At 32.5% G+C, this 12,738-nt stretch overlaps 1 protein-coding gene across 18 annotated transcripts in view; it reads left to right on the plus strand.

The window, feature by feature from the left end:
• Nucleotides 1-12,738, plus strand: part of LOC150099111 (paired amphipathic helix protein Sin3a-like) — a 578,777-nt gene that overhangs the window by 278,299 nt on the left and 287,740 nt on the right. For all 18 annotated transcript variants that reach the window (XM_090404589.1, XM_090404593.1, XM_090404598.1 and 15 more), the window contains 2 exons: nucleotides 5,444-5,560; nucleotides 11,093-11,250. In XM_090404589.1, coding sequence (XP_090260715.1) covers nucleotides 5,444-5,560; nucleotides 11,093-11,250 — 275 coding nt within the window. The remainder of the gene's footprint in view (nucleotides 1-5,443; nucleotides 5,561-11,092; nucleotides 11,251-12,738) is intronic.

A 12,738-nucleotide genomic window follows, 5' to 3' on the forward strand; every position in this document is an offset into this window, starting at 1 on the left:
AGTATATTTAACTTACTTAATTTACCCGCTTTGGTTCGAATATTTTATGAATGGTGCAGTAAAAGAGATTCAGGCAAAATACAACTTTAGATAAACAAAAACAAACATTTAATTTTAAAATCACAAATTATACACTTAAGATCAAAATACTAAATAAGTTATTATAAACACTTCAGCCTTTCTGATAATAAAGTCATGCAAACTTAGACAATGGTAATTCTGTTATCTGTAATACAGTCTTCTCACAGTTCTTTAAGTTCTAAATACAATAAAATCGCAGTAACACCACTTTAGAAACAATCGCCTTTAAATTTACACTTCAGCTAATTTCTGAAATAGTTACTGTTAGTATAGGGAAATTCTAGGATGAAACTCGCACACTTCTCTGTATAGGAATATTAATCCACGCGTATTAATGGTTGGAATAATCTTACCGATAATCTTCTATCTTCATCTACTTATACATTTACACCTTTTACAACTGTAAACACTTTAAACAGTAAACGACACTTAAATAAATTCTTCTAAGCAATAACTGAATTAATCATCTGTCACAATACACATAAACAAACGTTGTTGCATAAAGTACTACTGATCACTCATGAAATAAGGCAATACACAATAATTCCTTAACTTTAGGTTTTATATGCACAGTTGTTCATTCCTCCGGCATTCGATTAATTCTTTAGGCCCTATAATTCTAAGCACTGCTAATGACAAACTTCAATTTTTACAGCCTCTATTATTCTAGTAACTCCGTGCTTTATTTCAAGATTCTGTGTGTCCTTGACAGGTCGGCCCTGAAATTAAATCTCAACTCAAGTAATCGCTAGTCTATCCGTAATCACTTAGCTATCTTCCGTAGCTTTATTTGTTATTCCGAAACTTATAAGCTAACCGCTTCTCGACTAGTAGACTTTATTTAGCTGCTTGAGTGACTTGCTGACTCGCTATTATCGCACTGTGATTTTCGAATGCCGAATGTTCCGATTCCAACCTAATGCCAATCCCTCTCTGATAAATCTCTAATGCTCCCCCTTTTCCAGCGTTCCTCGCTTTTTATATCAGTTTTTCTCGCCTAAATTCTTCTCGTGATCTCTTTAACTAATTCCTTTTTAGTAAACTTTCAGCTTTCTCCCCACGTTCTGTTCCAAAAACGTGTTCGTTCACTTACATACGTTTCCATGACAACCAAACAAAATATAATAAACTTGAGGTATTGCATAACGCTAAACTTCTACAAATAGGAATAAATAAGGAATATTTACATTTCAAATAATGCGCAGTTAAATTATCAAATACAAGTTCTTGTAATATTAACATAGTAATAATTAAAATAGCTTAATAATATTTAATACAGTCTTATCACTATTAATACATATATCTTTGATTAAATAATTAAATATTAGATAAAATTAAAGGTAGTTATATGAATATTAAATTGTAAAATAAGTTGTTTACATTAAATAAAGTCTAACCTTTGTGATGGAAGATCATGTTGGATTCTGAAGCAAATAATAATTACTTTAATCTCTACATAATCAGAATCCAACAAAAGAAAGTTTAATACCGTGATGTAAATTTTTATTCCATTTTATTATTATTTCATTTAGGTAAATATTAAAAAGAGTTGCTGAGAGGGGACATCCCTGTCGGACCCCTTGGTTTATCTCTCTCGTATATGATAGCTCATGATTTAATCCAATTTGTGTTTGATTATTTTCATGTATACTTATGATAGCTTTCAGGATATTATTTGGTATTTGTCTTTCATTTAATATGTTAAATAAAATGCTTCTTTTAACTTTCTCAAATGCTTTTTCAAATTCAATAAATGCAATGTGTTTCTAAATTGTATTCTCTTCTTTTCTCTATTATCAGTTTTAGGCAAAAGGCCTGGTCTCTACATGGTCATCCTTTTCTAAACCCATTCTGTATTTCTAAAATAAAGTTTTCAGAATATTTCATTAGTTTGCTATTTAAAATTCTGCTATATATTTTGTAACAGGAATTTAGTATGTTTATACCTGTATAGTTTTTAGGGTCGTCTCTATTACCTTTTTTAAAGATAGGAATCACAATTGCTTTTTTCCATTCTATTTGGGGGTTACCAGTTGAATAAATTTTATTTAAAAATAATATGAGTCTTTCTTTGAATCTTGATGCTGCATATTAATACAGTCCTGAACCTAGCTTATCTTCTCCAGGTGATTTTCCATTTCTTGTTTCTTTCAGACTGATTTCTAATTCTTTTTTAGTTATTTCCTTTTCACTTTAGTTAATTGTTTGCCAGTTGTCTTTATTAAAATATTTGTCTCTCCACAATTCTGTGTAGAAATTTAGAATTTCTTCTAATTTCAATTTGGTGTTTAATTTTATGTTTTCTTTAGTATGACCATTTAGCTGTTTCAAAATCTTATATACATTGGGTCTTATTTTATATAAATCATGTTCTAAATTAGAAAAAAATTTGTTCCATGATTCTCTGTCTTTTTCTGACTTCTCTTTTAGCTATGGCTGTTATATTCAATTTCATCTTCTAATCTTTTACTGCCATTTATGATAAGCTTCTTTTTTCATTTTGATTATTTCTTTGGTTGTATCATCCCATATCTTCAGTTTTTTCCTTTCATTGAATTTTTTGGTCTTTCCTAAGCTTTCATTTGCTGCTGCATTTAGTATTGTTTTTATATTAAGCCATTCTATTTCATCATTTTGTTTTATTTTATCTAGATATTGGTTAATTCTTTGTTTGTATAGCCATTGAACTTTTGTCATTCAATAATCAGTTTTATAAACAAATGTTTCAAATTTTCTTTCTGTTCTTGTTACTTGTAGCCATTTAGGTGGTAATCTTAATTTTATTTTAACAAGGAAGTGGTTACTGTTTATTTCATATCCTCTGTGAACTGTAACATCTAATGAAAACTTTGTCTTTCATTTAAGATAAAGTAATCTAATATTGATTTCCATCCTCTTGCTGGCCAAATATATTTATGTATGTCTTTATGTTTATAGAAAGAATTCATTATTTTTAGCTTATTATAAACTACTAAGTCAATCATTTTTTACCATTCCTTTTAGAGTATGTCCTCTCTATATTCCTAATTCCTATATTATTATTAATTTTTGTGTTTCCAATTCTTGCATTTAAGTCTCCTGCTAAAATTACATAATCATTTTTATTTATTTTATTATATATATTTTGTAGCTGATTCTACTAAGTTATGTTAAAAAATTGTTTTTCATATTTTTCTTTTGAATTTATGCCATTAAAATATCATTAATGTTGTAAGTCATTTGGAGTAAAATTCCCATGATTTAAATCAAGGGGTACTCCTTAAGAAAAGAGGCAAAATAACCATAAATATAACTCCAATTTTACAGGGGTAAGATGGAAAATGTCCAGAAATAATATTTATATTTTTGACAATTTTCTAAAAATTAATTGCTTTTTCTTTTGACAACTGACCTCCATTGTTCTGTCTTTTCAGAACACTGATGGTACCTTTGCCACTGTTGTATATGAAAATCCTGCTTACATTATAATACTCTTTGATTCATTTTTGGATTCAACTTTTTATGTGATTCTGGGATTCATAAGCCATGTTGATATTTGCTTTGTTTCTAGGCGTGCACCAATTATGTTGATGGCAGACTCTGCAAGTCCAGACTGTTCAGGTTGAAGGTACTGAATATATAACGTGTGTTCTTTTAACTGGATCAGAACAGATCTTCCTGTTTGTCTGAAATATGATAACCTACAAGAGCAGGGAATCTGGTAGACCCCTGGGTAGCTGAGATGTGGTCCTTTGAAGACATGAGGAATGTAGAGATTTTTTCTGATGGGTCGAAAGGTAACACAAATATTTAGTGGTTTTAACACGTCAGCTACGCGTTTGCTAACGCCTTGCACATACGGGATAGGTATACATGTTGTTTCTTCTGTATTTGAAGAGGATACTGAAGCATGACTAAGCTCTTTTTATGAAGGAATTCTTATAACCATTGGATATGAAGGAGGAATTAATATATTGTTATTCTTTTTCTAATAGTTCCTCTGAAGAACAAGAGGAGTGAGCTATATGAACCAGTGTTTTTATAGTACCTGCCTTTTGACTGGGATGGTGATGTGATTCAGTATGGATGTACTGGCCTGTATGAGTCTTCTTCCTATAGACTGTGAATTGTAGGTTACCATCTGGTTGGCGAAGAATTAAGGTCTAGAAAGGCTAACTGTTTATTTATTTACTTACTTATGTGAACTGGATCCTTGGATGAAGTGCATTTATTTTTGAGAGAAACTATTGTAATTCTTCTGAAGTGGCCTTCCATATGGCAGAAATGTCGTCCACATTTCTGAACCAAAGGTTAGGTCTGGGTGAAATTTTGTCAAAGATACACTGTTCGAAGTGCTCTATGAAGTAGTTGGCAATAGCAGGAGATATTGGATTACCCATTGCTGTTCCTTCGATTTGTTGGTATGACTGGTTTTTGAAGGAAAAATAACTGGACTTAATTACAAATTCAATAATTTGACTATGCCTGGAGGAAATTCTTGGTGCAGTAATTCAATGCTGTCCTCTAACGGAATTCAGCTTCAGCATCCTCTTCAAATACAGAAGGAACAATGCCTGTCCCCTATGTTCAGGGTGTTAGCAAACATGTAGCTAAAGTGTAAAAAACCACTAAATATTTGTGTTGCCTTTTGGCCCATCAGAAAAATCTCTACGTTCCTCACATCTCCAAAGGACAAGCTCCTGTATCTCAGCTATCCAGGTGTCTACCAGATTCCCTGCTCTTGTGGGTTATCATATTTCGGACAAACAGGAAGATCTGCTCTGATCCGGTTAGAAGAACATGAGCCATATATTCAGTACCTTGAACCCGAACAGTCTGGACTTGCAGAGCATGCCATCAACACTAGACATTGATTTTGGTGGAACAAGCTGAAAGTCATTCACAAAAGTCGGTTCCTCATGGAATTGGCTTTACAAAGAAACATATGAAACATTACTTCACTCCCCTAACCTAAACAGATCCGATGGTCTACATCTTTCCTCCTTGTGGGAGATAGTTCTCTATATATCAGCAGATCTTTCCTGACTTTTGTAATTGTACACACACACATAATTTTTCTTTAATTATTATTATTATTTTTTTTTTTTGTTGAAATAAATTTGGAAATTTAACCTTAGCTACTTAGGTGGTGCTTTGTGAATATATCAGTTATTGTTTAATTAGTCTTTGTACTTTTACTGATGATGCCTGTGATACTCAGGCGAAAATTCTACTAATAAAGATTATTTTACTTGAGTTAATTCCATTATTATAATAGTAAGTACCACAAAATTACCCCTTCACCAGTGTGTATATAGACTAGAAAAATCTAATGGTATAAATAGGTGAAACCTGAGAATGTGAATTCTGTTATTCTTTGCAGGTATTAAATGATACATGGGTATCATTTCCTTCTTGGTCAGAAGATTCAACTTTTGTGAGTTCACGCAAAACTCAATATGAAGAATATATATATAGATGCGAAGATGAAAGGTTTGAGGTATGATTAGTTTGAATAGACTACTTTTACATTTCTTTTCTGAAATCTTGCCTCTCAGCAAGGATATTTAGTATATTTCTCTTAATTACAACCATTTTGAAGTTTTTAATATTCAGAAATGAAGGGAGACAACCTGATTTGAATATAATAAATATTTTGTTTACAAGTTTGTTTGCTTAGTCATAATACAAGATTGTCCTCATGGTGTGATTCCACAGATAGAATACTTGTTTTATTAGCTATACCAGTTTTGCTCTTCTACACTTTACATGGGATTTCTGTTACAAGAATAATAAATAACTAATATGACAGGTTGTCCCCAATATATATCATATATTTGTAGTATGATGAGCAATCTAGCTTATAACCTAGTGTTCATTTCTTTTTGTGTTGCAAAGATTATTTTGACTGGTTCATTCATATTGTCATACACTTTTTTGTCCCAACTAAGATCACATAGATCTTCCTGTCATCAAGTAATTGATACATTTCTGTCAGTATGATGAGAAATCTAGATTATAACCTATATAACTTAGTTTTTATTATTTTTGTGTTGCAAATTATCATTTTGACTGGCTCATTCATGTTGTTGTACACTTTTCTGTCTGAACTAAGATTGCATAGATGCTCCTGTCATCTAGTAATTGATATATTTTTGTTATGATAATTTTTTTTTACCATCACAAACAGTAGTATAATGTTGGTTATTGCTTATTTGTCTTTAAACCATGAATTCAGTTTCTGTAGTTTTGTTCGATTGGAGAGACAGTGGTGCCAGTCAATAGATGGTTTCTCTCCCCATTCCCACACTTCTGCTATCCTTGTGATTTCTTTGTTGGACCTAAGCTAATAATCTGTCTGGCAAGAGTGATCATAAGCCAGAATAAAATTGTGAGCAAAATGTTAAAAAAAAAAAAAAAAAAAAAAAAAAGACCCAAATTATTCGGCGATTATTCAGCCAAATGATGCCTAATGTACTACTGGATAGGTGGTCATTAATGTTTTGGTTCATACTATGCAGAATGATACTATCTAGATATGTTGTCAAACTATGGAGATTACATTAGCAGAATCATTTAACACTGAACAGTATATATATCAGGAATATGGAAAAGCATTTGAAGCAAGTTATTTTAGCTAGTATCTAAAGTAGGAGGTAGGTGTTAGCTGAATTTCATACGTTTTTGTCATGCTTATTTGGAGACCTGAAGTAACTTGAAAAAAGTTTCTAATTTTATCTCTAGAACTAGCTTTCTTGATTACTGTTAGTGCACCAAGGGTACTAATAGGCACTAGATTTACGACCTGTTCTGAGTGGAATTAACATTTAAAAAAAAAAAAAATCATTCTCGAACATGTCTGTCACAGCCAAGTAACCAGATATATTGTCAGATTATGGAGATTGTATTACCAAACTTGTAACTCTAAACGCAGGGGAAAAAAAAAAAAAAGAGCATTCATTGAACCATCTACTAAGAAGAAGTAAAAGAACTTGTAGTTTCTTTCTTAAGTATATCAAGAAACATTTATGCAAGCATATGATAAAAGGTCCCAAAAAAGGCTTTGACAGACTCGTGGACCTAGAATTTCAGGAAGAGAAAAGTGGAGCTCCTATTAGAACTTTCATATTTTGGAAGGGATGGAAACTCATGTCTTTCCCAACAAAATGCTCTCACATCACAGCAGTGTAGTGTGAAAAGGTTTAGATTGAATGCAGTGAAGAATTTGGTAGAGGTTAGACTGTTAATTCCCAGGTATTTTGAAGAAGAGCTTTCATTGAACCATGTAATAAAAAGAAGCAAAAGAATTTGTAGTTTCTTTAAATATATCAAGAAAGAGTTATGCAAGCATGCCTGAGAAAAGTCTGGCTATCAGGAACTCGCAATGAATTTTAGCAATTCATTTCACACATCTATCAATCCTATCCTAAATTTATTCACTATCAGGAACTCGCAACGAATTTTAGCAATTCATTTTACTCATTCACCACTTCCCATGCAAAACATCTGGTCTGCTCAACCCTGCTAACCACATTCATACACAACTTCCACAGATAGTCCCTAGTTCTCTATTTGTAATATATTGAAAAATTTCCTTGCATCAATCTAATGAATCCCCTTTAATATCTTAAAAGTTTCTGTCACATCCCAAGAGGATGTGACAGGTGACATACAGCTATTTGCTGATGTTGCAAAGATAGGTGGGGTAATCAGGAGTGCAGCTAATTTGCAGTACTTACAGACTGATTTGAATAGGCTGGACTTCTGGGCATGTGAAAATGACTGTTAATGACAGTGCTGTACGCACTTGGAAGTGGCTAAGTTTACGAATGTTCCTTTCAGAAAAGGTTACATGCTGAACTGCAGAGCAGGAATTTATGACCCCCTTAGGGAATATGTTGGGTTCTCTGCCATAGTATCATTAGTTGGATAGAATATTGACAGTTCATTGGAGTATTTATAAAATACTTAAATGATATTATATCAGAATGTATCCCTATAGTTTGAAGAATAAATTGAATGCTAATAAATGTGAGGTCATGCACTACAGTGTGATTAGATAACCAATATTGTATTATATTCGTGGGATTATGCTGGAAGAAACTAATCAGGCTACTGATCTTGGAGTTTTAGTAGACAGGAAATTGAAGTTCAAGGGGCATATAGCTAAAATTATAAATTGAACTCCAAGAATAATTGCAATGCTGAAAGGAAACTTGATATGTAAAGATAAGGAAGTAATTTTTCTACTTTACAAGGCCTTGATATGACTTCACTTCGACTATTGCATGCTGGTCTGGTCTCCTGGTTTTCGTTGTGATTCTCATACAGTGGAGAGATTGAAAAAGAGTGTTAAAAATATCCGGATTGTGGAATGCTAATTATGAAGACAGATTGAGAATTTGTAGACTACAGATACTAGCAAACAGGAGAAAGTAGTGTGATATGATTGTGAGTTAAAACTTCTGTAAGGGTTATTTAGAATTTCAGTAAATGGAAATTTTCATTTTATGGAGGGTGGGGATAGGGCTCAAAGGCATCCTTGGTATTTGAGAATGAATGCTGTCAAGAAGGGGTGAGAGCTAGATTTTGCTCTCATAAAGTGGTGCTTCATTGGAATGGATTGCTTTGGATGTGTGTGTGTGGTGAATGAATTCAAGTAAAGTTAGGACATCTGAACCAGCTGTCCTAACTGAAGGACAGTGACTCTGTGGAGGTCTTAATGATAACATTTGTAATAGTTTTTCATCTGGTATTCTGTCAAATGCATTTGCAAAGTTAGCAATATTTATCGTGTAGCCATTTCCTTTATCCAATTCCACTGTTACATTTATTATAAAATGTGAATAAATAAATGAATAGAACCTACCATTTAGAAAGGTGTACTATCCACTAATTTATTGCATCCCTAACCACCCAATTTGGATTTTATCTTTAACCAACATTCCTTTACTTTAATAACCACTCCTGATATATTAACTGATCCATAGTTTGTTGCCTCTGTCTTGAAGCGAACTTCATGCATTTGCCCACTCTTATTTTCTTTGCACTCTTCTGGAACCCTGCCAGAGCTCAGACTTAGATTGAACAACTTTCTCAGAGGAATGCCAGATTTTTCTCACACATATGAATCTGCAAGAGAACATGCTATTCAGTCCTGCTGGTGTGTTTAACATTCATATTTTTCAGTATACTCGAACACCTTCTGTTCATCTACCTCAATTTTGACATGCATCTTTGTCACATCAGCAACTGCAAAATCTCGACTTTGCAGTTGATATACCTTTTGTAAAATCATTACTCAGCAACTCAACTTTTTTTTGTGTATGTCCATTTCCTACCATTAGCACTAATTAGGCATCTTACCATGTCATTTTCCCTCTTACTTACTACAAAATGAAAAAACTTCTTTGGATTTCTACATCATAAGTAGATAGATCCATTTCATTTCTAGACATTCTCATCTCAGTTGAAGATGATGCTAATCTTTCTTTTGAAGTATACAGAAAAAAATTGTATACTGTGATAACAAATTATAGACCAATCAACATCTCAGGAGTGGTGTTAAAAGTACTGAGAAAGTTGGTCAGAAAGAGAAATCAGTAATAAGTGGATAAGAATATGATACTATGTGAAGGATTGGTCATGCCTTAGTATTCTACTAACTTATAATATTTATAATAAAATGACGGCAGAGTTGGATAAAGGGAATGACTAAACGATGGTATACTACTGGATTTTGCAGAGGTCTTTGACAGGATAGTGCATTGAATTCTGTTATGTGAATTAGACTAAATGAGGATGGATATGGATATAAGAGTGGCTGATGGAGAAATACCAAAACATAGTGTATGGAGGAGCAGAATGCAAGAGTGGTAGATGACTCAAGGCTCTGTGCTTCAACGACTACAGTTTAATTTCTACATAACAGATATAGGAATTAATTTGAAGGTAGGTATTCAGTTGTTTGCTGATGATGCAAAGTCAGAGTAATAGTTAATCAAGGTGATGGAGAGCTTACAGGATAATTTCAGTAGGCAAACTGTATAGGCAAAGCATAATGAATGCTAATTTAATATGGAAAAGTGCAAATTTAGCTATTTTTGGATAATAATATTACAAAGTATGTACTACATTGTGGGAACTGTACTCTAGGTAATTGATGAAACCAAGGATTTGGGTATAGTAATAGATAGTTGGCGTTTCAAAAAGGCATATTGTTAAGGTAGCCAGGGTAGTTCACAGAATTGCATGATATTGAAGAACATCCTACCATAGAGATGAGTTACCATTCCTATTTACAAAGACGTGATACAATCACATCTCAATTACTATCTTCATGTCAGGTGGATGAAGTGGTGGGGAGGATCCATGAGCGAGTGAACAAGATGGTGAGCGTTCTCTATAATGCTCCTTATAATGATAGATTGAGTTTTCTTTGTGTTGCAAAAGTTGATTGATAAGCAAAAAAGAGGGTATATGACAGAACATTCAATTTATATAAAGGATTTTATAGGATTAATACATAGCAAAGAGGTCATCCAATAAATTAAGCAAGGGTGTGGTTAGCAAAGTTGTGAGGACCAGATGAATGGAATGGGCTGCCAGAGTATATTGTGAGTAATTTGTCTGTTAATGGATTCAAGGAGAGGTATAATAGATATTGTGCAGATAGTTTTCGACTTCCATGATGGAATCTTTGGACCACATGGAGGTGCATGTTTGTAATTATAATAGTTCTGTGTTTCTAGTGTGTCCATACTCCTGTGTTATCCCCACGTCAAATTTCTAGAAATGAAAAATAAGCAGAAGAGGCATCCCCATCCAATGAATGAAGCAGGGTTATAACACGAATTAAGATAAATATAGTGGTTGTGTACACATAAAAATTGCAGAAGCATTATTTTAAATTTGATATTTTGTTATATATATGATTAGTGATGTTAAAAGCATAACTTAATAGTTGCTGTACTCATCATTTAAAAAACAAATGACATTTATTATCATTCTGAGATCATTATATATTTTCTAGCTTGATGTTGTCCTGGAAACCAATCTCTCAACAATCCGTGTTTTAGAAGCAGTTCAGAAAAAAATTAACAGAATGACAGTTGAGGAAAAGGCAAGGTTTCGTCTTGATGATACTCTAGGTGGAAGTTCAAGTGTTCTTCACCAACGATCAATAAAAAAGTAATATTTTAAATTTCAATTAATTTAATTTTAAATTATTGTTTATATCTGATTAATACTTAAATTGAAGTGAATAGTTTTTGAAGGAAGATGTTATGGCATTCACCAGCTTGGCTAAGTTTTGTTAGTCTTTGGATTTCATAAAGGCATTTTTTTTTCCTTGAGATTTCAGGATTGCGACCCTTCATTAAAAATTTCATTTTTTTTTTTTTTCCAATGTCTGATATTTTCCTCATCTTATTATGTTGTTAATAACAATTTGCATATGTGGAGAATAATAGAGTTTATTAACTCATGAACATTTCTTCTTTGTTATAAGTGCGTGATTAAGGAGTGATCAGCTGATATTTAAAACATCAATTGCATATAACGTGCTTACTCATCTTTGTCACAGGTCTGTAAGAAGTAACTCTCTTTGTAATTGAAATAGAGTGTTATAGGTTTATAAAAGTCATTATTACAATAAATATGTACATTCCTACCACACTCTTGTGACACGTTATGTTCTTCCAGATCAATGTCATATAGCAAATTTCATAATACAGTGAATTACCCCACACAACATACACATTTGTAGGTACATGTAATACATTTAAAACATTATATACACCATGTGCATTACTCATGTAAATAAGTGCTTTGTTTACATCACATTTGCAAAGGAAAAATTTACAATAATTTTTGTGAACAAAATAAGAAATGGAAAATTACAGTCCGTATAAGTTAGGAATAGCTGGAGTATTAACTGGTGAAACACTTTTTCACTTCACTGAGAATTTTATCTTCTTTTTAACAACTGCAGCAATAGTAGTTTTCCCAAGGCAAGTTTACAGCAGCATAGCTGTGTTCAGTACACAATCATTACTAAATTCAATAATTTTAATCATGGTTTAGCAGTCTTCTTTTCATAGAGGCAACAGTACTCTTATTTTATTTATCTTCCATTGTTAACAACATTAAAATAAAAGCTTATCTTAAAAATTATAAACAGCTTATAATTCATACAGAAACAGAGATGCAGTGAGCGACAATTTCATAAACAAACAATCAACAAAAACTGAGCATCAGTTGATTCAGATGTCATATTGCGCTAAAAACCATCATATGCATATAGCATCGTTTAAAAAGGCATTGGTCATAATTGAAAAGTGTCATATCAGTAGATAGTTGTAAGGTGCGGCAGAACTGTACTTATTTATTAATAGTTAATCTACTTCCCAAAACTTTGAGATAAGCATGCAGTCAAGGTGAGATTCAAAAGGTGTTTTCCAATTTTCAAGTAACAAGCAAACAAATTTAACTGGAGTTCAGAATTTCAGTTTGTTTCAGTAGAACTCTTGTCTAGTGTTAGTAACATGGCTAACAAAGCTAAGATTATGAGATCCTTAAACTTAGAACTAGTCTTGATGTTATAAGATTTTAATTGTCAACAGAATGATCCTGTCGGACCCAAATAACAAAGTCCCTGTATAAACGGGTTATTTAACA

This window comes from Typopeltis vanoorti, chromosome 15 (assembly GCF_054136105.1).
Source record: "Typopeltis vanoorti isolate ZY-2024b chromosome 15, IOZ_Tvanoo_1.0, whole genome shotgun sequence".
NCBI lineage: Eukaryota > Metazoa > Arthropoda > Arachnida > Uropygi > Thelyphonidae > Typopeltis > Typopeltis vanoorti.